The 22,895-nt window shown below is 44.9% G+C and overlaps 1 protein-coding gene across 1 annotated transcript in view; it reads right to left on the bottom strand.

The window, feature by feature from the left end:
- TANGO6 (transport and golgi organization 6 homolog) overlaps positions 1-22,895 on the bottom strand; it is a 201,506-nt gene that overhangs the window by 25,457 nt on the left and 153,154 nt on the right. Inside the window, 2 exon segments of the mRNA XM_021093875.1 lie at positions 4,010-4,123; positions 16,015-16,166. Coding sequence (XP_020949534.1) covers positions 4,010-4,123; positions 16,015-16,166 — 266 coding nt within the window.

Consider the following 22,895-nt stretch of genomic DNA (forward strand, 5'->3'; position numbering starts at 1 on the left):
ACAAAACCAATAAAAGGAAGGAAAGTTTCCATTCAGTCTGTCCCTTTACTTATAACTTGCCATGTGTGCTGTGTCAGACTGTCACCCCCTCCTCGGGTCCTGGCTCTCCGGACAGACAGGTACGAGGTGCTGTCTGGATGCATGTGCCAATCTTCTGACAGACCGTGTGCAACTCCGGTCATTAAAAAGACCTAATATCATGCACAAACTTCGGTTTTTTTAAGTCAGAGTTTGCCTTCTCTCTCACAAAGTGGGAGAGTAACCTTTAAATGCACAAAAGGTGGTGAAACCATTATTCCTGATGTTATTAGGAACAGGTTTCTGCCATCAGAGGCCAACACTGAACTCAAAAGAAGGAATTAAAAACCATTCCCAGATGGAGGCCTGGATTTGGCCTCAGCCATCAATTAACAATTAATCCTAAAGTCTTCTCCCTGAAGAAGCTTTCAGGTTTTGCCTATTTTTAAAGACACGATCTGGTGGTGATAAGGCTTGGTTGTCATTTTGAAGGAATGGATTTTAAAGCCAATTGCTTATCTCCCACTAGACAGAGCGGAGAACAGATTATTCTTTTGCCATTTAAAATTAGGGATTAGAAGAAGAAAAAGTTATGAGCTGGGAATTACCTTTTTTACAAATTATTATTATTATTTTTTGTCTTTTTAGGGCCACACCCAAAGCATACAGAGGTTCGCAGTCTAGGGGTTGAATCCGAGCTACAGCAGCCGACCTCTGCCACAACCACAGCAACTGGGGATCTGAGCCAAGTTTGAGACCTATGTCACAGCTCACAGCAATGCTGGATCCTTTAACCCACTGAGCGAGGCCAGGGATCAAACCTGCATCCTCATGGATACTAGTCGGATTCTTAACCTACTGAGCCACAACAGGAACTCTGGAATTATCTTTTAATATTAAAGAGCAAGGGAGAAAGTTTCAGCATTAAAATGTCACCATACTGGGTCACTACAAACACATGTGCAGAGTTCTCAAGTATTTCACAGGTGTAAGACGTCAACTTTCAGGTAACCACTCAGAGCACTGTGGTAGTGGTAGTTAACCGAGATAAATCTGGAACCATGGTCAGCCCCAAATCACTCATTCTTTCTCTTAAGATCATCAGCTTTTTTCCTATTGTACATAGAGTTGATTCTTGTTATTCGTGGTAGTTATGTTCCATAGAGTTGTGTGAACACTGAATTAATGGATACTGATCCATGGCCCTTATGGGAAATATAGGCTTAGGATTTTGAGAGCCTCTGGTCACACCAAATCACTTATTTAAAAAACTTTTTCTTAAAAAAATCCTTTTTCTTCTTCCTCTGTTCTTCACATTAGATAATTGCTATTGTTCTACCTGCAAATTCATTTAGATGAATTTTGAGAGATGACTTCTCGATCATCTCCATTCTGCTTTATTTCTGTTCGGTGATTAAAAAAACACTCAGGTATTATAATTTTAGTTCTAAAACTTCAATACGACTTTAAAAAGACCATTTCTAGGAGTTCCCGTTGTGGCGCAGTGGAAGCAAACCCGACTAGGATCCAGGAGGTTTCGAGTTCAATCCCTGGCCTCGCTCAGTGGGTTAAGGACCCGGCGTTGCCATGAGCTGTGGTGTAGATCGCAGACATGGCTTGGATCTGGCATTGCTGTGATGTAGGCCGGCAGCTGTAGCTCTAAATCGATCCCTAGCCTGGGAACCTCCATATGCTGCAGGTTCTGCCCTAAGAAACAAAAATCAAAATAAAAATAATTTCTATTTCTTTCCTGAGATTTGCTATCTTTTCATTTAACTGCGAGCATATTTTTCTTTCACTTCATTGAGGATAATTATAAAAGCTGCATTAAAATCCTTGCCTGATAATTCTAACATCAGGGTTATTTTGGGATTGTTCTCAGTCAACTTTCTTATCTACTGAAAACATGTTCCACTCTCCAAGTGTTTTACATATTGAGTAATTCTGCGTTGTATCCTGGACATTATGAATGTTAAATTACAAAGACTGGATTTTGTTCTCCAATTACTGCTTTTTTTTTTTTTTTAAATCGAGCAATTATCTTGCTTGGTTTCAGGGTCAGCCAGAGATGTGCGCAGACAGAATTTGGGAATCCTCTCTCTGGATCTTTCCCTTCCAGAATCCCCCTTTTCTCTCCCTTAGCTGTGGTCTCCTGAGATCCAGTCTTCTGGTTCCCCAGCCCAGAAAGCCTGCGACTTCTCCATCAGAGCCCCTAATGCATTGCATGCAACGGAGACTTCGCTAAAGCCTAGGATTATCTTTTGGCACTCTACAGCTTGAGAGATAGTGATTAGAAGGAAACAAAACAAAACAAAACTTCACCAACAAAGTGACATTTTCATTTCAGCTGTTCCTGGGGGCAAAAGGGAGCAGCAAAGAAAGTCTCAGATTGAAAGCTTTGTGGTTATCTCCGCTTCTCATTAACGTGCCCCTGATATATAATCACACCTACGATTACAAGATTTAACACACCTGGACTCAAAGATGCTCCAGGAAGAGGAATCATCCACTCATCCCCTCCCATTTCCTTTTCTTTATTCACTGAGTAAGCACAATTGAGGAATCTCAGTGAATGCAGGCTACAGACGGTCTGAAGGAGAGAGGTTTTCTTCATTCACATGGCTTTTTTAAAGTGACAAAAATCTTCCATGGCCACAAACTATTTTAGTACCGGTGAGAGACAAGCAGTGTTGCTTTCATTGGCTACACACAGATGTGAGAATAGAGTTTCTTTTCATTTCTTCTCTCATCTTACTAACCAGACATTTTGCTCTGCTACAGATCCTCTCCCTCTCTTTCTTCCTCTCATTGAAGAACGGAGGTGCGCTTACAGAGTTTTTTAGATTGATTTGTGTAGTGTTGTAACTCATATTTTAAAACAATAATTTGGATGAATTGATTTGGATTAATTTGGAAATAATTTTGGATTCACAAAAAAGTTGCAAAGACGGTACAAAGAATTCCTGTATACTCTTCACCTGGTTCGCCCTATTGTTAATGGCTTCCATAACAACGGTAATATTTGTCAAGGGTTTTGACAATGGGCAAAAAACATTGACCTTAACTCCATTTTGTACAGCAGATTCCCAAAAGAGCAGTGAGTACCCTTAAAGAAATTTTATTATCTGAATTATCGAGTTACGATCTGTATGTCCCCCACTCCTATCAAGGCCCCAGATAATGACTAGGGGATAACTAATGCATCCATGCCTGTCCAAAAATGGTGCCAGGAACATGACATAGCAACATTCTAGCACAGACAAAGCTATGTGTCTGACAACACACTTTTCTAATGGCTTCACTGACATGTAGTTAAATACCAGCTGCAGATGAGCACTGTGGATGCCAGGAAGTGAAGTTTTAATGCAAACTTTCTCAGTTAAGTTAATCAGGAATGTGTTTCCATTAAAATCAAGAAGAAAATTAATTTAGAGGTCACTCATTCTCAGCACACATATGGATGTATATACTTTCTTCCTGGATTGGCCAACACTGGGGAGAAATCCAGCCAAACACACTTGGAGGAGGAATAAAAGTTTAATTTATGCTGCAACTAAAAGCTCATGCACTGAACTCACAGCTAGAAAGGAAACACTGAAAATGAGGCCCTTTAGTGATTCTGAATGAACAACAGAAAGAGTCAGGAAGATAAGGCATTCAAGTTCAGGCTACAGCGGCAGTCTTGGTGTGGTCCAGCCAGCTCACCTTGGAACCTGTCCCCCTGAGGGCAACGCTGGGACCCAGCATCTCAATCTAAAAACTTTCTCTGCAGCAGTTAGTGTACAGTTTGCCTAATATGTTACAGAGGAAATGGACACTCTTTTTGAAAACAAGACAATTTTCCTGCTATAAAATCCCTGCTGGCTGATTCATCTGCATGACTGCATCCAGGACAAAAGGTTCAAGGCCTGCTCTATGGAAAGGAAGACTGATAAACAGATAAAAAAACCAAAGAGGCAGGGAAGGTGCAAATGCTAAGAGATGGACTGACCTCAGTAGCTTTCTGGCTGAGTCCCCGAAGCAGCAGCACAATCACGTGGATGGCAGCTCGGCGCACCTGAACTTCGGGGTCTGTCTTAGCCACAGCAATCAGGCAGGCTGTTACCTAGGAGGGCAAGGGAAGAAGCAGTCAATAAAAATCGGGAAGGCACAGTTACCCAGAGCCTTTCAACCGTGTTCTCCTCTCTCCACGTTCATCACCAGCGACCTGGCTCAGAGAGGGGTGGACCGCTTCCTCATTCTCCACGAAAGAAGGAGAGACCTAGTGGTGGAGATCTTGATTTGGTCTGGCTTTCCTGGGAAAGGGCAAAATCTGGTTTGGAATTCAGGAGGGAGATTAAGGAGTGGGAAGGAATACGTGTATATAATAAAGATACGGGCAAAGGTGAGTATTTCCTCAAAAGTGGGAAGAACTACTTGCCTCCCTTTAGAAGGAAGAAAAATCTGGTCTCAAACACATTGGCTTCCAGGGACTAAGGACCATAGGGATTTAGCTAAGCAGGCCTCAGAGTTCAAGGCCTGGCATGAATATCAATGTGCCAAATGATGAAAGCTTCAGCCCAGAGATAGAAAACTACATCAGGATTCCAACGGATCTTCTGGGGCGTCCAGACGTCCCAGTCTCACAACCTAGTGTATGTCCCGAATGAGTCACGAGGGGCCACTTTCTGAGGCTCCCTGCCTGGGCGTCTTCACTTGTGGAATGGGTCAGCGCTCATTTACTTTAAAAGTCAGCTTTATAAGAGGGAAGACTGGAGATTACTTATAAAACATGGTGCCAGATATGTAGCTAATAATTATATGACATAACATGAGACATTTTCCATACCCTGTACCAGCTACCCTGCTCCCACCCTGCTCCTGGTGGGCATGAAAATATTCTAAAATCTCTAACATGAGATAACAGCTGAAAACAAGAGCAAGAAGCTTTTCTGAGGCATCTGTGCAAGACCAAAAAGGAAAAAGCAAAAATTTTAAAAGTGGGACCAATGACGACAGAAATCTGAAGTTAAGTCTCAATTATTCAACTGGTCTCTCACATACTTTGTTGGGTGATTTGCTCTGCGAGTGTGTATCTTGGCCAAGTGTGGAGGGATTTCTAACCATGATAAGAAAATAGCCAGATTGTGTGCTTGGGAACATGTATAAATACATATTATGTTTAAAGAATTTTTTTAAAAAAAGGTTTAAAAAAAGAATACAGGCACGAATGAGGAAAGAGACTTGTGCTGAAATTTGAACTATGCAGGTTGTATTTTTCACAGCTTTCAAACAGTTGGGCATAGTTCAAAGTATCTAATTAATCAGTGATGGCAAAGGGATTAGAAGAAGTAACTTGCTCTTAAATATAATTGCATCTGTGATGCACTGGCATTTAATCAGGCTGTACATCTATTACACAAACTCGACGCTTGTGGATGAAGGGAAATCCCAGAAAAGCTCAGCTCTTTGGGTCTGATTTTCAATTAGGACCCAGCAAGCTGCTCCTGCTTTTGACCCGGGACCCTGACCCAAGGCCACCAGCGGCTTCCTTGCCTCTGGCATTAACGGTAGAAGCAATTCAGTCCCAGGAGGAGTTCCTTGGGCAACTTCCAAACAGGCAACAACATAATAGGTACCTCCACTTGCAGGCTTAGTATTTACGAGGTAAGAGCTGAAATCAGAGAAACAAGTTAGAGCTAGGTCCGACTTCTTCTTCACACATAAAAGTTCAGCTTCTTTAGTCTGATAACTTCAGCATGAAAGCCAGCCCAGGGGGCCATGTAACACACAGGCTCTCCCAAGCCTTTTGCCTGCTTCCCGGAAGGTTTAGTTTCAGGCCCATGTAAAGCCTCCTGGCCTGGAGCCCTGCTGGTGTCCAGCTTTGCCACCACTGTTCTGCCCCACTAGGCTGAGTGGAAGGCCAGCTCTGACTCTTGGGCATTTATTCCACAATCAGCATAGGCAGAAGCACCCTGGCTGGAAAAGGACCTCCTCTGCAAAGCCGGTTCTTAAATCCCTGCGCCACCTTGAAGGATGCCTGAGAAAGGAACTGGTTATTACAAACCTTGCTGAGATCAGCTGGAATGGCCTCCTGCTTTTAGTATTTTTGCACCAGACTGTACCAAGCTGATTGCAATCAGCCATCCAGGACCACCAGGAAGAGGCTTGCGAACAGAAAGAGTGTTCACGGACCTCTCTCAACACCTCTGTCATGGGACCAAATCCTAGGACATGTACAATGATCAGCTGTGCAAAATGCTTTTAAAGCATCAGCATTTCAATATGGCCTTGCAGATATCCTCTAGAGATAAGAATGGCCTTCTTCTGCTCAGACCAGGCTCCCACGACCAGTCCGTAATGCTGCTCTTCTGCAAGCCGATGGGCTAGACCCCTCGTCAAACACGAGAAGCAGGGAGGACGCGTGGCCGCTCTCTTCCATCTGTCCAGTCTGCACAAGTCACTCTCACCTCCAACCCAAGGACATACTTAACACTGCCTTCCGCCCCCCTAAAAGCCTTGGCGAACAGACAGATGATGTAAGGTCTTTACTGATTTATGAACTGGTGTAACATTTCCACCTTCTCCCAAAGGGCAGAACCCATTCCATGTGATCTTCATGTCACCTGCCCTAAGGGTCAACGTACCTATTCTGACAAACTAAACTCCAAGGAAGACTTTTTCATTGGCTAAATTATGTAAATCATATTCACTTCTGAAAGCCGTACAGAGAGAAAAGTGACAATTGCTTCGGAAAGACTAAAGGTCAGTTTAAGCAATGTGACGTTCGATAGGAGCCAACAGAAATATGGAAAAATATCACTCCCCGAACAGCTGGCACACATAAAGCATAATCAGAACTACATAAATAAAGATAAAACAAATGGCAAGAGTACCAAAAATCCACTTTGGAAAATTCCAGAAGAGAGGTACCAGAGTTGAGGCATCAATTACTTAAAACATGATTTCAACTTTCCAACTGCACCTTCATCCTCTTCCCTAACACTCCTTTGTTAAAATTCAGTCTGCTAACTTGTTCGAAGCTAGACCACCTGTCCTTCTATTCTGTAAACTAAGAACCTTAACGGTAAAGACAGGGTGGCCTCTAATTCCTGCAAGCTCCACTTGCTCACCTAACCTGCCGTGAAACAGAACCAAGGGGGCTCCGTTCGCTTCCTTGAGGTTTCCTGGGACACCCACCTGAGTCCTTGTCTCAGGGGTCTACGTACCCTCAACCACACGAGCGCTCAGGAAACCGCACTGCTTGTGGCAAAACTCGTAAACACTTCAGATCGTTCCCAGGGAGCAGAGGCGACAGCTGTGCGTCAAACCTCAAAGCTCGGGTTCCTGGAAGTCTGGGCGCCACACTGAAGACAGGCTGCTCCCGCACGTGTCACCTAGGGCACATCTTCTCTGCTGAGTGAGGATGGGCCTCTCCCTGAGGTTCACTTGAATCGTATTTACTTTCCACAGAGGACAATGAAGATGAAAGAGCCTATCAAGATTTGGTTTCAAGCAACACAGTTCTTGACAAGAACAAGGAGGAATGGGGGAAAATAATAATGTTCTCCAAACAGGTTGAATCTTGGTATCAACAGAGAGGAAAAACCTGAACTCCCAGTACAGAGACCATGGAAGGGCTACGTCCCTTTCCCAGCAGCAAGCCCTGCCACAGCACAGAAAGTGCCCCAATCCGGACCACCCAGCAGAGCCACAGCTATGACCCCCAGATCAGATCAGGTCAGAAGAGTCTACGGTGGCTGGTTTGTTCAATGTGACATCAAAACAAGTCACACTTCCGCTCTTCCTCTGCGTGGCTAACCCCTGACCCGTGACTTCCTTGATGCCCCGACAAGTAAGTGCGTGTCCCAGCTCCCCGTCCCTCAGCACCTTGGGCGTGTCCTTGGACATCGCTCTGGTCATCTGTCTACTTATTCCTCTGGGTTTCACACTCTACTGAGATGTCCTTGGGGGCAGAAACTGGGTCCTCAGTCTGTGTCCTCTAAACACATGACAAACACTCATGAAGGAGAATTCCTTCTTTACAGCCAAAGACAAGTTTCCCCACAGTTAAAGCTCCTTCTCCACCAGGATACGCTGGGGCCAAGCATTTCTGAGTCTACAAGAGAATTCGTGACCTTTCATGGGACATGAAAGAAATGACATAGAACAAGACACAATAACCTTTTAAAATGGGTTGTATCATGTCATCCCCTGGCCTTGGCTTCCCCTCTCACTCACAGCAAAAGCCAAAGTCCTTACAAGGCCCCACCACCTCTCCTTCCCTCTTTCCCTCTGCTCTTCTCTCTAGCCACGCTGGCCTTGCTGCTCCTTGGCACATGAAGCACACAGTGGCCTCAGGACCTCTGCCGTTGTGGCTCCCTGCTACCCCCCGGCTCCCCCCCACCCCGTGTATCTGCCTGGCACAGCTCCCACTCCCTTTGTGTCTCTGCTTAGTGACTCTGCAAGTCACCTGTCAGGGAAGCTCTTCCTGTTCTTCCAAATGCACAAAATCACTAACCCCTCCGGGCCTCTTGCCTTACTAGGTTTAGCTCCTCAGCACTCACTCCACCTGACACAGTAATATATTTGCTTACTTGCTTGTTTGTTGGTTGCCTAATTCTCCTCCCTAGAATAGCAGCTGCATGGGGACAGGAGCTTGGTTGAGTTCAGAGCTGGATTCCTACCACCTAGCACACACAGCTTCGTTGTAGTCTCATAACGGGCACAGAGTAAGGGCCCAGAACTCATTTGCTGAATGAAAAATAAATGAATGAAGAACTACTCAAGGGCTGGGCCTGATCTCCCCCTTTTGTGATGTGAGGGGACAAGAGTGGTGGGACTGCATGAGGACTCTGTGACTGGAATCCCACGAGCGCCAGGTGTTCGAGCATGTTCAAACGCGTCATCCACCCAAGGCAGCTGGACTGGCACTGCGACATGGCAAGCGTGGGATGCTCCATAAGAAGGAACATCTAAAAAGAGACAGAAATTATGTGGGACAGAAACACCTGGTGTTCAAATCAGAGGGACTGTACTGCCTTCTGAAGTTTCACTGCCAAAAGCAAATGCTATTGAGACAGAGTTCCACGACCCTTCCTGTCAGCAGCTTCTCTCATATGGCAACGCTCTTCTTTTTCAAGGGTGCAAAAACAATCTTATAAATGAACTGAAAACATTTATGGAAGGACAATACAGAGGAGTGGTTAAGGGCACGGATTCAGGAACTGCCTGCCTGTATTCAAACCTCAGCTTCCCGGAGTTCCCACTGTGGCGCAGCAGAAGCGAATCCGACTAGTATCCATGAGGACCTGGGTTTGATCCCCGGCCTCGCTCAGTAGGTCAGGGAGCCAGGATTGCTGTGAGCTGTGGTGTAGGTCACAGATGTGGCCCGGATCCTGCATGGCCATGGCTGTGGCTGTGGTGTAGGCCTGCAGCTGTAGCTCTGACTTGACCCCTAGCCTGGGGACTTCCATATGCTGTGGGTATGGCCCTAAAAACCAAAAAAAAAAACCCAAAAAACAAAAAACAAACAAACAAACAAAAACAAAAACAAACAAAAAAAACCCCTAGTATCCCATCTGCATAACCTTGGCAACTTACTTAATTTATCTGTGCCTCAGTTTCCTCTGTGAAGACTGGATCAGTTGACGTATGTAAGGCACTGAGATGAGCATTAGTGCTTGCTGCTGTTACTACTGTGAAAACACGAAGGAGGAGTTCCCAGCCTGGTGCAATGGGTTAAGGATCCAACGTTGCCGCAGCTGTGGTCGCCACTCTGGCTCACATTTGATCCCTGGCCCAGGAACTTCCATATGCCACGGAGGGAGCCAAAAAAGAAAAAAGTATGTAGGAACTAGTCTTTCCAAGTCGAGCTTCTCCTCTTCTTCCTTCAATATTAATCAGCAAACACTTACAGAACAGCTGCTCTAAGCCTAACGCTGTGATAGGCAAAGGTGGATAAAGGTTGGTTCTGTCCTGGTTGAGCTCACAATTTATGAATGATTATAAACCCTCCTGGAATTGAGATTACAGAGCATCTGGGTCCCTAGAAGTGGGGCAGGGTCACCAGGAAAGGGATTAACCTGGCAGGTGCCCTGACAGCAGCAACTCCTCATGTTAATTTTAAGGTTGAAACAAAAGGAAGGGCTCCCTCTTTAGCACCCAAGGTAGCAAACAGCTTACTATCTATTCCTACTTCATTTCTGAGGGCTTCATAAGCAATGCTCACTTCTTGCTGTGAGTCAGGATGTTGTAAAGCTTAACAGGGCCCTTCATGACATGGCCTCTGCCTGCTTCTCTTGTTTCAGATCTGCTACCAGCTCACCTATCACCTGCCTTTTTTTTTTGTCTTTTTTTTGTCTTTTGTTGTTGTTGTTGCTATTTCTTGGGCCGCTCCCGCGGCATATGGAGGTTCCCAGGCTAGGGGTTGAATCGGACCTGTAGCCACCGGCCTACGCCAGAGCCACAGCAACGTGGGATCCGAGCCGCGTCTGCAACCTACACCACAGCTCACGGCAACGCCGGATCCTTAACCCACTGAGCGAGGGCAGGGACCGAACCCGCAACCTCATGGTTCCTAGTCGGATTCGTTAACCACTGCGCCACGACGGGAACTCCTCACCTGCCTTTTGGATCTTCACTCTAGCCTGTGGATCTCCCTAGAGTTCTTCAAACGTGTTGTGTCCAGAGCTGGATGCCGACCCTTGCACATGGCTTGGCTGTGGTCTTTTCAGTGCCTTTGCACAAGCTGCTCACTCCGCTGAAATGCTCCCCTCTGCTTTCTTGGGCCACCTAACTTCTACCTGTTCTCCAGATTCAGCTCCAAGGGTCTTTTCCTCCAGCACGTCTTTGTCAACACCCAAAGCTGACTGAGGGGCTCCGATCACAGCGGACTCTAACTGCAATTCCTGCCATCTATACCTTCCACAGGTTACCCTTGCCCAGAAGGCAAGGTAGTATCTTATAGGCTTGTATTCTTGGCCTATAACAAGGGGGCCTGGAACACTGCAGGTGTTTGGTAAATGTATGACTGGGGACATTTGAAGGACGCAGGTTACCCCTGTTTTCATTTCCTAGCTGCTCATCCTCATCACTGTCACCATCAGCTCCCTTTGTTCAAATGACCAAAATGCTCCTTAAAAAATCTGAATACAGAAAAGTAAAATGTCTTTACGGGAATGCCATCTTCTCAGTGGGGCTTACCTTGAATACCCTATTCAATGTATTTATTTATTTTTCATTTGGGTCGCATATGGAGCTCCCAGGCCAGGAACCAGATCCAAGCCTAAGCTCGACCTAAACCACGGCTGAGGCAACACACATCCCTAACCCACTGTGCCGGGCCAGGGACTGAACCTGCATCCCCAGAGCCTGCTGATTCTGTTGCACCACAGCAGGAGCTCCTTGAATACCCTATTTAGACTCGCCTAATACTATAATCCTGATTGACCTTACTGCTTGTTTTCTTACTTTCCACAGCACTTACTATTGTCCAACATACTTTGTATTTTAACACGCATATCATTTACTGTCTGTCTTTTCTCACCAGAACGTAAGCGCCATGAAGACGGGAATCATTGTCTATTCTGAAGAGTGATATGTTGTAGTGTCTAGAATGCTTCTGGGCATTTGTAGGCTCCCAATAACAAGTGGTGGATAAATCATCACATTACACATATACGTTATCTCTAGATCCTTCTAACCATTCTGCATTGTCGATATTTTAACCCCCTTTTCTAGGTCAGGAAACTGAACTCAGAGTCTAAGTCATGTGATCCAGTGAACACAGAGGGTGGGTCCTCGTTTATCCCCATCCCCTGAGAGTGCTTAGAAATTTGGTTCTCTTTCAACAGGTCAGGTGCGTCTCCAGAAAGATAATACTTCTCAAATGTTATGAAACCTGCTTTAGCTCCAACTTCCTAATTAACCAAACCAAGAAATTTCTCTAACACTTTCAAAAGGAAATCATACGCCACCAGGATGTTCCAGTTTCCTTAAGAGAGAGAAAGGAAAGAAGACTCTAGAGGAGTTCCCCTCGTGGCGCAGTGGTTAACGAATCCGACTAGGAACCGTTAGGTTGCGGGTTCGATCCTTGGCCTTGCTCAGTGGGTTAAGGATCCGGCGTTGCCGTGACTGTGGTGTAGGTTGCAGACTCGGATCGGATCCCGTGTTGCTGTGGCTCTGGTGTAGGCCGGTGGCTACAGCTCTGATTAGACCCCTAGCCTGGGAACCTCCATACGCCCTAGAAAAGGGCATATGGGTACGGCCCTAGAAAAGGCAAAAAGACAAAAAAGAAAAAAAAAAAAATCAAAACCCAGAAGACTCTGGGAGGTCACAGAGAAATATGGTCTCAGTTCTCAGCTTTAGGTGGGAACACTGACTCTGAAGCATGAAACTGCCAGGGAGCAGTGGCCCAGGGGATTCAGGGAAGACTTTGATATTCAGGGACAGTGTGAGCTCAGCAGCTCCAGGAAATGCATGAGATACTCTCAAATCTGAGCTGATTCACTTGGAGATCTGGGGGAAATTTTCATTCACTTCACGGCTGTGTTTAAAGAAAATTCTGTGATGCTTACACAACTGAAAATATACTGAAAACCACTAAATTGTACCCTTTAAGTGGGTGAATTATAGAGAATGTGAATTCCATCTCAATAAAGCTGCTACAGAGTTCCTGTTGTGGCTCAGTGTTAACGAAACTTACTAGTATCCATGAGGAACTGGGTTCGATCCCTAGCTTTTCTCAGTGGATTCAGTATCCAGTGTTGCCATGAACTGTGGTGTAGGTGGCAGATGTAGCTTGGATCCCATATTGTTGTGGCTGTGGTGTAGGCCAGCAGCTACAGCTCCGATTTGTCCCCTAGCCTGGGAACTTCCATATGCCATGGGTGCAGCCCTAGGGGAAAAAAAAAAAAAAAAAAAAAAGACAAAAAATAGAAAATAAAGCTGCTCTTAAGAATAAGATTTGGGTTTGGTTCAGATCATGGTCCAAAAGTTTGTTTCAGTTTATGGTTTGTTTAGGTTGAGTCATGTGAACAGACAACTAAACAAAACGAAAAAATGAAGGAACCATTTTACTGCTTGACCCAGTTTATTCGTATAGACTGAAATCTTTACCCAACATAACCAAATAGACCCGCAGGGTCCTCTCTTAAGTGTTATAAGTCAATAAACTAAAGAATAAGAGATTTGCTAAATGCCATCCAAAACAAGCAAAGGTCAGATGCCCAGTGGTTCATGTGTATGAGAACGCTTCAAGGTTTTACTTTGGTAATAATCATTCTTTCTTTTTTTTGTCTTTTTTTCCTATTTCTTTGGGCCGCTCCCGCGGCATCTGGTGGTTCCCAGGCTAGGGGTCTAATCAGAGCTGTAGCCACCGGCCTACACCAGAGCCACAGCCAACGCGGGATCCGAGCCACGTCTGCAACCTACACCACAGCTCACGGCAATGCCGGATCGTTAACCCACTGAGCAAGGGCAGGGATCGAACCCGCAACCTCATGGTTCCTCGTCGGATTCGTTAACCACTGCGCCATGACGGGAACTCCAATCATTATTTCTAAGTAACTAAAAAAAGATACAGGAGTTCCCGTCATGGCTCAGCAGTTAATGAACCCGACTAGCATCCATGAGGTTGCAGGTTCAATCCTTGCCCTTGCTCAGTGGGTTAAGGATCCGGCGTTGTCGTGAGCTGCGGTGTAGGTTGCAGATGTGGCTCGGATTGGACCCCTACCTGGGAACCTCCATATGCTGTGGGTGTGGCCCTAAAAAGACAAAAAAAAAAAAAAAAAGATACAAAAAGTTGGGCGTAGAGGCGTGTCCCTCAAGTTAGAGTTAAAGGAGAGGAAATGATGATGTTCCTAAAAACCCTAAGTTGGAATTTAATGAGAAGAGTAGCCTTTATAATCAATTAAATAAGGTGTATAAAGCTCAGGATTCAGGAAATATCATAAATTCAGGTGTAGGTATATATCTGTGAGTGTGTTTTGCTGCTCGTTGATGAAATATCATCGCCAAACACTGAAAAAAATTCCTTTTTAGTAGATACTTTTTCTTTCTTTTTCTTTTTTTTTTTTTTTTTCCTTTTTAGGTAGGGTTGTACCCGTGGCATTTGGATGTTCCCAGGCTAGGGAATGAATCAAGTGCAGCTTCCAGCCTAGGCCACAGCCACAGCAATGTGGGATCCGAGCCACATCTGCAACCCACACCACAGCTCATGGCAAACACAGGATCCTTAACCCACTGAGTGAGGCCAGAGATTGAACAAGCATCCTTGTGAATACTGGTTGGGTTTGTAGCTCACTGAGCCACAACGGGAACTTCTCAGTAGATACTATTTTTTTTTTTTTTTTTTTTGTCTTTTTGTCTTTTCTAGACACGGCAATGCCGGATCTTTAACCACTGAGCAAGGCCAGGGATCGAACCTGCAACCTCATGATTCCTAGTTGGATTTGTTAACCACTGAGCCACGACAGGAACTCCCAGTACTAAGATTTGATGTTCAGCATGGTCTGCCCTAGGATACTGAACACTGCAAAAGAAGCCAGAATTACAAGTTGTCTAAGTTTTTATTTTCTTTAAGTTACGTGCTTTATATGAAAAACCTAGTCTCTCATAAATAAAAGGATAATATAAACTGTACTTTATTTACATGTGTATAGTTTATTTTATTTTTTTGTCTTTTTTGCCTTTCTAGGGCCGCTCCCGCGGCATATGGAGGTTCCCAGGCTAGGGGTTGAATCGGAGCTATAGCCACCAGCTACGCCAGAGCCATAGCAACGCAGGATCCGAGCTGCATCTGCGACCTACACCACAGCTCACGGCAACGCCAGATCCTTAACCCACTGAGCAGGGCCAGGGATCGAACCTGCAACCTCATGGTTCCTAGTTGGATTCGTTAACCACTGAGCCACGACGGGAACTCCACATGTTTATAGTTTATAAACCACCTTCTTCCATAAAAGATTTAAAACGGTGAAGCCCATTGGTAGTAAAAAGACTCCTGGCAACATATTAACCAGTATTTTTTTGCCCATCATCATCTTTAAATAGCAGTGCCTAGCACATAGTAGGTGCTTAAGACACATGTTAATATAGTAACATGTAATAAGTAAACGAAAAGGGCAAAGATAAAATTTAAGAGGCTAGGAGTTCCTGTCATGGTGCAGTGGAAACGAATCCGACTAGGAACCATGAGGTGGCGGGTTTCCTTGCTCAGTGAGTTACGGATCCAACACTGCCGTGAGCTGTGGTGTAGGTCGCAGATGCGGCTCAGATCCTGTGTTGCTGTGGCTGTGGTGTGGGCGGGCAGCTGTAGCTCCGATTCGACCCCTAGCCTAGAAATCTCCATATGCCGAGGGTGCGGCACTAAGACAAAAAAAGACCAAAAAAAAAAAAAAAAATTTAAGAGGCTAAAAGAAGATATTCACAGATGACAACAGTGAAATGCATTTTTTCCCTGAATTTTAAACTCCAAAACCAGGAGGAGTGTCCAGCGCCATCCTCATCACTCTTAGTTTGGCTGCTCATTTATCCTTTACCAAGTGGGTACCAGGCACTGTGTATAAAATGGTGAATAAAACAAGGAACTTAATTTCTCTTTTCTGGTAAGACCTTGTTTCCCTGAATACAGGGCACCTCTGCCCAAAGAGGGCCAGTGGAGTAGGCATTTGCCCGAGATTTTTCTGTGAACAGGGATGAGGCACGTGGCCCAGAGGCCTAGGGGAAAGTTCTATCTGCTCTTCCTCAAAGTTTCTTCAGTTCTGTTGGTTTCCTTTGGAACCTTCCTAGTAAACCCTCTTTTATGGCTTGAAGTAAGTTAAGATGACTTCCTCTCATTTGCACTTAAAAAAATCTTACAAATACAACTTTGGATACACATATGAGGCCGAGGGAGGTTAAGTGACTCGCTGGATCTAGAAAAAGAACACAGCCCTCTTCAGTCCCAGTGCGGAGCTCTATCACAGGTCCAAGGAACACAAGCGTTAGAGAAAGGGATCAACAGGCCGTACGTACCTCGTGAACCACGGAGCCCAGCAGGAAGTCCAGCCTCTGGCACAGTTCTCCAAGGTTGGATAAGCTGCTGGCCCTGTGAGCACCGTCTGGATCTCTTGCTCCCCTCAGGAAGGTGTGGATCAGAGGTTCTCGGTACTTTGAGACCATGTCCCCTACAGAAAAAGGGAAGAAATCAAAATATTTATTTATTTATTTATTTATTTAAATTGAAGGCTGCAGGTGTAGCATGTGGAAGTTCCCATGCTAGGGACTGAATCAAAGCTGCAGCTGCCAGCCTACGCCACACTCACAGCAATGCCAGGTCCAAGCCAAGTCTGCAACCTACACCGAAGCTCACGGCCACGCTAGATCCTTAACCCAGTGATCAAGGTCAGGGATCGAACCCATATCCTCATGGATACCAGTCATTTCTGCTGAGCCACAATGGGAACTACCACGTATCATCATGGCACATTGTACAGGGCTTGATACTCTCCAAAGTACTTGCATAACCATGAAAAATCGTGCCCTGGAAGAATACTTTATGTTAAGGAAAATATTCACAATGAATTATTTTACGAAAAAGCATGAGGAATCCCAATTTTTAAAACTATTTATTTTTTCTTTTTTGGCCATCCTGGGGCAAATGGAATTTCTGGGCCAGGGATCAGATCTGAGCCCCAGTTGTGACCTATGCCACGGCTGCGGCAATGCCGGATCCTTTAACCAACTGTGCTGGGCTGGGGATCAAACCCATGTCCTGGATGGAGTTCCGGCTGCAGCAGGATTGGCTGTATATCTGTAGCACCAGGACACAGGTTCTGGCCCGGCACAATGGGTTAAAGGATCCAGTGTTGGAGTTCCTGTTGTAGCTCAGTGGTTAACGAATCCAACTAGTATTCATGAGGACGAAGGTTTGATCCCGGGCCTTGTTCAGTACGTTGCAGACATGGCTTGGATTCTGAATTGCTGTGGCTGTGGTGTAGGTGGCAGCTATAGCTCTGATTTGACCCCTAGCCTGGGAACCTCTATATGCCATGGATGTGGCCCTAAAAAGCAAATAAATAAATAAAAATAAAAATCTACACATGGAAATAAAATATTTGAAGATATACCCTATAAAGCTATTAAAAGTTCCTGTTGTGGCTCAGCAGAAACCAATCTGACTAGCATCCAAGAGGATGCAGGTTCAATCCCTGGCCTTGCTCAGTGGGGTAAGGATTCAGCGTTGCCATGAGCTGTGGTGTAGGTTGCAGACGCGGCTCGGATCCTGCATTGCTGTGGCTCTGGTGTAGGTTGGCAGCTACAGTTCCGACGGAACCCCAAGCCTGGGAACCTCCATGTGTCGCAGGAGCGGCCCAAAAAATGGCAAAAAGACAAAAAAAAAAAAGGAGTCATATTATGGGAAACTTACACATATTTTACATATATACACACACACATACACACACAAGCAAACAATGTATATGTCATAAACATACAGCTGCAAAGACTTTCACAAACTCAATACAACTGTCACAGTCACAAATAGCAAGAATAGTCGTGGCTAGACCCTGGTCATCAGCCAGGACTTTTCCTATACTATCACCCCCCCAACCAAGCAAACTGAGTGAAAGACAATCAAGGCATTGTGGGCACCTGTCAAAGAAAAGTCCAAGATTCTTCACTCATTTGGCAGATATTTATGGAGAGGCCCACTACATGCTAAACGCTGTTCCTGATGCTTGGTATATATTGGTGAACAAAAGAAACAAAGAGTCTTGCCTTCTTGGAGTTTCCATTGTCGTGTAAATTACATCATTTATTGAAAGGTAATAAATGCCATGGGCAGGTGGGAGGAGCAAAGCAGGGTTAAAAAAAAAATAAGGAGTAATGAGGACGGTGTCAGCCTTCCGTTTTTAATTTATTTTTTATTTTTTATTTTTTTTTTGTCCTTTGTCTTTTGTTGTTGTTGTTTGTTGTTGTTGTTGTTGCTATCTCCTGGGCCGCCTCCGCGGCATATGGAGGTTCCCAGGCTAGGGGTCGAATCGGAGCTGTAGCCACCGGCCTACGCCAGAGCCACAGCAACGCGGGATCCGAGCCGCGTCTGCAACCTACACCACAGCTCACGGCAACGCCAGATCGTTAACCCACTGAGCAAGGGCAGGAACCAAACCGGCGACCTCATGGTTCCTAGTCGGATTCGTTAACCACTGCGCCACGACGGGAACTCCAGCCTTCCGTTTTTAAAAAGATGGCCAGGGTAGGCTTCCTTGAGATGGTCGAGACATTTTTATTTTATTTTACTTTATTTATTTTTTTGTCTTCTTAGGGCTGCACCCAAGGCATATGAAGATTCCCAAGCTAGGGACTGAATCAGAGCTGCAGCCACCAGTCTACACCACAGCCACAGCAACGCCAGATCTGAGGCGAGTCTGCGACCTACACCTCAGCTCGAGGCAACGCCGGATCCTTAAGCCACTGAGTGAGGCCAGAGATAGAACCTGTGTCCGCATGGATACTAGTCAGATTCGTTTCTGCTAAGTCACGAGAGGAACTCCGGTCGAGACAGTTAATCAAAGGCTTGACGGTGAGGCTGTCACCCACGTGGATATCTGGGGAGAAACTGAGTCACCAGGGAACTCCCAGAATTCAGTTTGAAAATGTTGAATAAGTAGTGGAAGATACAGAGAGAGTTCACAAGAAACGTCTGGGTAGAAGCAATAATACACTGTGGACTCAATGGAATGTGGATCATATTTAGAACCTTTTAACTAGACGTAATGAAGGGAGCGAGTTTAGGCGGGGAAACCAAGAGGACCAAGGGCTGGACCTGTACCGTCAACAGGAAGTCTGGGAAGGGCCTGGGATGCGAAGAACCAGCAAAGGAGACTGAAAAGTAATAACCAGTCAGGAAGGAGGAAGATGAGCATATCCTAGAAATTAAGGGAAGAAAGTACATCAGAGGGAAGAATGGTCAACTGCATCAAACGCCGCTGTTAAGTCAGGAAAAAGAAGACTGAAAACTGACCATTAGAGTGAATAACAATGAGGTCACTGTTGACTTTGACAAGAACAATTTTGATGGACTGGTAGAGGTGAGTGCATGACAGGGGTGGGTTTAAGATAGAAGGGCGGGGGGAAGAACTGGAGACAGAACACTTAAGGAGTTTTTCTATAAAGCAGACCAAAAAAAAAAAAAAAAATGAGTGTAGTTGGTCAAGGAAGTGGGGTCAAGAGAAGTTTTTGTTTTATAAAGAGGAGAAAGAGCATACTACGGCATTCAGAATTGACTCTTTTTTTGGCCAAATGTGCAGCATGTGGAACTTGCCAGGCCAGGGATTCCATCTGAGCAGCATCTGGAACCTGTGTCACAGCTGTGGCAATGCCAGATCCTTAATCCATTGTGCTGGGCTGGGGATCGAACTGGCAACGCCACAGAGAGGAGCCAGATCATAAACCCAGTGTGCCACAGTGGGAACTCCCTTTTGTTTTGCTTTGTTTTTTGTCTGTAATGGAATGTCTTCTTCTAGAGGTGTGCTGAAAAAGAAAGCTGTTTTGGCTTGATCTTGGCTCTGACGCCCTAGTTCCAGAACCCAAGTATGTAACATTCCACTTCCAGGGAGGTACCATTGTGGCTCAGTGGTTAAACGAACCCAACTAGTATCCATGAGGACATGGGTTCGATTCCTGGTCTCGCTCAGTGGGTTAAGGATCTGCTGTTGCTGTGAGCTGCATTGGTTGCAGACACAGCTTGGATCCCAAGTTGCTGTGGCTGTGGTGTAGGCTGGCAGCTACAGCTCTGATTTGACCCCTTGCTTGGGAACCTCCATATGCTTCGGGAGAAGAGACAAAAAAATAGACCTCCCCCCAACCCCCAAAAAAAGCAAACGAACATTCCACTTCCAGGTTTTTTGTAGCTCTAAGGTTACATGAAATCTAAATGGCGACAAAATGGTTTCTGAAGCATGCCTTTAAAGTCACCAAAATGATAACCTACAAAGAAAAACCACCAACTTGTCCTATCAGGCCCGGCTCAAATGCCACTTCCTCTGTGAAACCTTCCTTAATATCCTCAGTCAGCGGTAATTAGCCCTCCTTGGAAGTTCCACAGCACTCTGTGCTTAAATCACTTGGGTTTAAATCACACTTGTTACTAAGGCCTGGATTCCTAGATGTTTCAGTCTGTATCTGTTTCTCCCATTAGACTATAAATTCCTTGAGGGTAGAACTCTGACGGCTTCATCTCTGCTCCTACCAGTTCTTAGGAATCTTTGCACAGACTGGATACTCAAGTGTCAATGTTGAACTGAATTCACTCATTTATTTAACAAAACGTAATTGTGCACTGGTATCGTGCCAATGTTCCGGGGATACAAAAATTGATAAAACATAATCTTTACCCTTTAAGAAGTCCAAAGTTTAAGGGGGTGGGTATAAGCAGATAAGTACCAACAATTACCGTACTGTGTGGTTAATGTCGTCACAGAGTCGAGGAGAGGTTGCTTAGCATAATTTCACTGATCTGAGTCACTTGGAAGGGGGAGGAGGAGAAAGTTTACTTTTCATTTCCCCTCAGTTAGGAACTCAATGTACTCTCCTTACAATGGAAGAAAAAGATGGGGAGTAATTTCTCTAAAAATGCTCCCAGTTCATAGAGTTTGCTGGTGCCTTCGTGGTTAAAGGATGTGGCATTGTCACTGCTGTGGCTCAGGTCACTGCTGTGGCATGGGTTCAATCCCTGGCCCGGGAACTTCCACATGCTGTAAGCATGGCCCTAAATTAATTAATTAAGTTAAAACACTCCCACGTCCTAACATAAGGGAACAAGACTCATCCCCTGCTCGGTAAAGGTAGCTACATGCATGCATAAGGATACTTGCATAAAGGCTTCTCTGCAGAACTGGAAGAGTGAAAAATGAGAAGAAATCAATTAAATATTAATAAATATGGAAGTAGTAAATAACCACACATATTATGGAATACTATGTGGTCATTAAAAGAAACAAGACAGAATTATATGCAGTAATACAGAAAGGTTTCCTAAAGACACTGTTAGGTAAAAGGAACTACTAGAACCAACATCATTCCATTTATGCATGTAAAAACACACACACATAACTTCTCTCAATATTAACAAACCACACTTACAGGTTTAAACGTGTATATTAAATATAACAAATGAAAAGGAAAAACGATATACTAAAATAGAAAATTTAAATAACTTGTCCAAGGAATAAACATAACCAAGATCAAACTTAGGTAAGCTGACACTTAACTCCTATGATACAATGCATCGAAGATATTTCCAACTAAGGAGCTCCCATTGTGGCTCAGCAGGTTAAGAACCCAACATAGTGTCCATGAGGATGCAGGTTCCATCCCTGGCCTTGCTCAGTGGGTTAAGGATCAGGCATTGCTGCAAGCTGGGGCGTAGGTGGCAGCTGAGGCTCAGATCCCGAGCTGCTGTGGCTGTGGGTAGGCCAGCAGCTGTAGCTCCGATTTGACCCCTGGCCTGGGAACCTTCATATAGCGCCGATGCGGCAATAAAAAGAGAAAAAAAGAGATACTTCCAACTAAGAGGAAACCACATTTTTTTTCTTTCTGGGGCCACATCTGTGGCATATGAAGCTCCCAGACCAGGGGTCAAATCGGAGCTACAGCTGCCATCCTACCCACAGCCACAGCAACATAGGATCTGAGCCGTGTCTGCAACCTACACCACAGCTCATGGTAACGGCGGATCCTTAACCCACTAATGGAGGCCAGGGATTGAACCTGCATCCTCATGGATACTAGCCAGGTTCCTTACCCACTGAGCCACAACGGGAACTCTGGAAACAATATTTTTCTATTTTTGTTACTTTCCCTTTCTGCGGTTAGGAAGGGGCTTGCCCATTCTGCATCATGAGCTCTGCGTCCATAGCTAAGAGTGCTGTGTTCTAATTTTGCTCTAGCAGTGTGACTGAAGCAATCCACTTCACCTCCCTGGACCAGCTGGAGACAAGTCACTTAGACGAGATGATCTCTGGCTCCTTCCAGCTGGAAGTCTATGAGGTGATGACTCACCTCTGGTTCAGCCATCAGGGAAATGAAATGAGGTTCTCCGGAGACTGGGAAAGGAAAAAAAGGCACATATTCATGAGCCCTGGAGTGGGAGGCTGCTGTGGTTAAAGGAATGAAGGTCCTTGTGGGGCAGGAAGTCATTGAGAAACAAAAGACATCTGGAAATCCACAAGGAGGGGAAATCACAGGTTGAAAAGGTGAGTGCAGAAGACAAGCCAGTTCATGTTCAATAATGCAGGGATTTAAAGTTAAAATAAAGTGGTTCTATGGATCATGCACTCAAAGCCTACTGAGGAAGAGGGTAAAAACTCACCAAGCAACAATAATGGAGTGAGATGGGCCCCAAATGGTGACAGAGAAAAATACTTTTACAAGTAATGTTTTGATCTGGTTCCAATTCCTATGAACAACAGCTCCAGTGTTCTTATTATTCATCCAGGCTCAGAAGCCCAGTGTTCTTTTCTGACTTCTCCCCGTTACCCTTCAGTCAATCAGTCCATTCACGTATTATTCTTCAATCCTCATTTCCTTCCCTATAGGATTTGAGGCAACTTGTCTATAGTAAGTTCTATAGTAAGAGAGGGAATAAGAATGGTTATTGCAAATGAAGCCACAATTTAGTTCAGCAATTCTAGTAGGTATGGTAAAAAAGGAAGCAGAAAATGTAGTTCCCATTATTCAATAAAAGAAGGAACATTAACTCATTAGGAGAGAAAAACTGTACAAAGAATACCAAGAGGTATCTCATTCATACATCCAGCAAATCTTTTTTTTTTGTCTTTTTGTCTTTTTAGGGCTGCACCTGTGGCACATGGAGGTTTCCAGACTAGGGGTCTCATCGGAGCTACAGCTGCCAC

Source organism: Sus scrofa, chromosome 6 (assembly GCF_000003025.6).
Source record: "Sus scrofa isolate TJ Tabasco breed Duroc chromosome 6, Sscrofa11.1, whole genome shotgun sequence".
Lineage (NCBI taxonomy): Eukaryota > Metazoa > Chordata > Mammalia > Artiodactyla > Suidae > Sus > Sus scrofa.